Source organism: Sinocyclocheilus rhinocerous, unplaced genomic scaffold (assembly GCF_001515625.1).
Source record: "Sinocyclocheilus rhinocerous isolate Xijiao unplaced genomic scaffold, SAMN03320098_v1.1 scaffold166, whole genome shotgun sequence".
Classification (NCBI taxonomy): Eukaryota; Metazoa; Chordata; class Actinopteri; order Cypriniformes; family Cyprinidae; genus Sinocyclocheilus; species Sinocyclocheilus rhinocerous.
The window spans coordinates 2,341,430-2,343,456 of record NW_015633186.1 but is presented as its reverse complement, the minus strand read 5'-3'; the positions used below and the strand labels follow the sequence as shown (position 1 = coordinate 2,343,456).

The 2,027-nt window shown below is 39.9% G+C and overlaps 1 protein-coding gene across 4 annotated transcripts in view; it reads right to left on the bottom strand.

Annotated features, from left to right (window-relative positions):
* Positions 1-217: 217 nt before the first annotated feature.
* LOC107743670 (aryl-hydrocarbon-interacting protein-like 1) overlaps positions 218-2,027 on the bottom strand; it is a 32,052-nt gene continuing 30,242 nt past the window's right edge. For all 4 annotated transcript variants that reach the window (XM_016557037.1, XM_016557034.1, XM_016557036.1 and 1 more), the window contains 2 exons: positions 1,386-1,527; positions 218-1,086 (listed from right to left, as the gene is read on the bottom strand). In XM_016557037.1, coding sequence (XP_016412523.1) covers positions 404-1,086; positions 1,386-1,527 — 825 coding nt within the window. In that variant the 3' untranslated portion in view covers positions 218-403. The remainder of the gene's footprint in view (positions 1,087-1,385; positions 1,528-2,027) is intronic.

The window sequence follows — 2,027 nt, the reverse complement described above, 5'->3', positions numbered from 1 at the left end:
TTTAAATCACTCAAACATGATTAATTTATGAACATGATAAATGTTATAAACATGCTCCATTTTATATTTAATATTTAAATGCATTATAGGACTGCAATGTCTGTGCAAAAAGAGTGGGACACACTGAGTTATCATGAAGTTTATGATGTTTTGAGACACAAAATGCTGCGGATGAATTCATTATTCATTATTCAATTATCCACCACAACATAGCAACTGATTGAGTACTATTTTATTGTATGATCTGGCAAAACTACAGTCACACTAAGTTAAATCTTACATTATAATGTAGATACATGAAGAAAAGCAACAACGCATTTCAGATGTAAAAAGTCAAAAGGGTTCAATTTTATCCCACATCATAGTTGTTGCACCTCTCTTGAAATTTTTTTATGATGAAGACTCATTGACTGGTGTTTTCTAGTGTCATTCCAGCTGGAGTCATTTGTTCTGAAGTTATAAGATCCTGGTCTGCTTGTTCTGGACAGGTTGGCTCTGGAGTAATATGTTCTGGTGATGTTTCTTCAGAAGCTGATTGCTCCAGAAATGTTTGTACTGCTTCTAATTGTTTTGGAGTAGCTTCTGTGGTAGTTTGTTCTGGAGTCACATTCTGAGTAGTTGATTGTTCTGGTATCTCATGATCAGAACTTGATAGTGCAGTAGATGTTTCTTCTTGTGAAACAACTTCTTGTGTAACTTCCTGTGCTGAAGTTATTTGCTCAGGAGATGTTTGTGGGGAATTTGTTTGTTCTTCACCTGTTTTCTCTAGCGGTGCTTCCTCTGCACTCTGTTTTTCTTGAGTTGTTTCTTGTTCTGGAGATGTTTGCTCTGAAATCTCTTGATCTGGATTCTCCAGCTCTAGAGACCCTTCCTCTCTCGCCATTTTTGCGAACATGCCCTTGTACTTCAGTCTGTCCTCCTCATTTTTTAACTCCATTCTCATTTTGAGAACTGCAAGCTCTTTCTTGATTGTCTTTTTCATGCCTGGGTCCAGATCCAGGACTCTCATGAAATCATCTCTGGCCTCAGCTTCGTTCCACACCTCCATGTGCGCTTTTCCACGCAGATAGAAGGCTTTCATTGCCCCTGCAAATACAGAGAATGCTTTCAAACTGGTGCATTTCACATCAGGAAACACATCTTATAAGGCCAATTCACATCGCATCAACAGATGCTGATCAATGGCGACAGTCAACCAATTACAGTACATAAATTCTTCTCAGGCATTCCAAGACCCAACAATCGCCACATGTTCAGTCGGTGAAACCAAGCGCTGACCAACACCAACACCAACAGACAACAATCTGACAAAACCAGACAAACTTCTGTTGCCATTTGTTTGTGTCTGTAATTGGCTGGAGAACTGACAATTTCCTGTTACTCACCAGGGTGCTGGTTGATGATGTCAGTCGTGTGTTCGATGACCTCATAGTACTCCTCCATGCGCAGCAGACACTGACAGTAGTTTAAAGTGAGCGTGTTGGCCATCTTCTCTAGTCTCAGCCAAGGAGCTTCCCATGCCTTTTCCTGAAGAAACAGACACATTTCGATTAAATGAGACGTGCCATACCTCATTAAAGGGATTGTTCACCCCAAAATGAGAATTCTGTCATTAATTACTCACCCTCATGTCGTTCCAAACTCGTAAGACCTTCGTTCATCTTCAGAACACAAATTAAGATATTTTTGATGAAATCCAAGAGCTCTCTTACCCTCCATAGACAGCAACAAAACTGACACATTTAAGGCCCAGAATGGTAGTAAGGAAGGACATCATTTAAATAGTCACATTTAATATCAGTGGTTCAACCTTAATTTTATGAAGCTACGAGAATACTTTTTGTGCACAAAGAAAACAAGAATACAGACTTTATTCAACTATTCTTCTCTTGCTCGTCCCATCCTCCATTACCACGACGCATGCGCATTGCTTTCCTCTGCACGTGTTCATGCGCATGTTGTTTATGTGCAGAGGTACTCTCGATAATGGCGGAAGATGTGATTTGGAGGAGAACTGTCAAATGAAG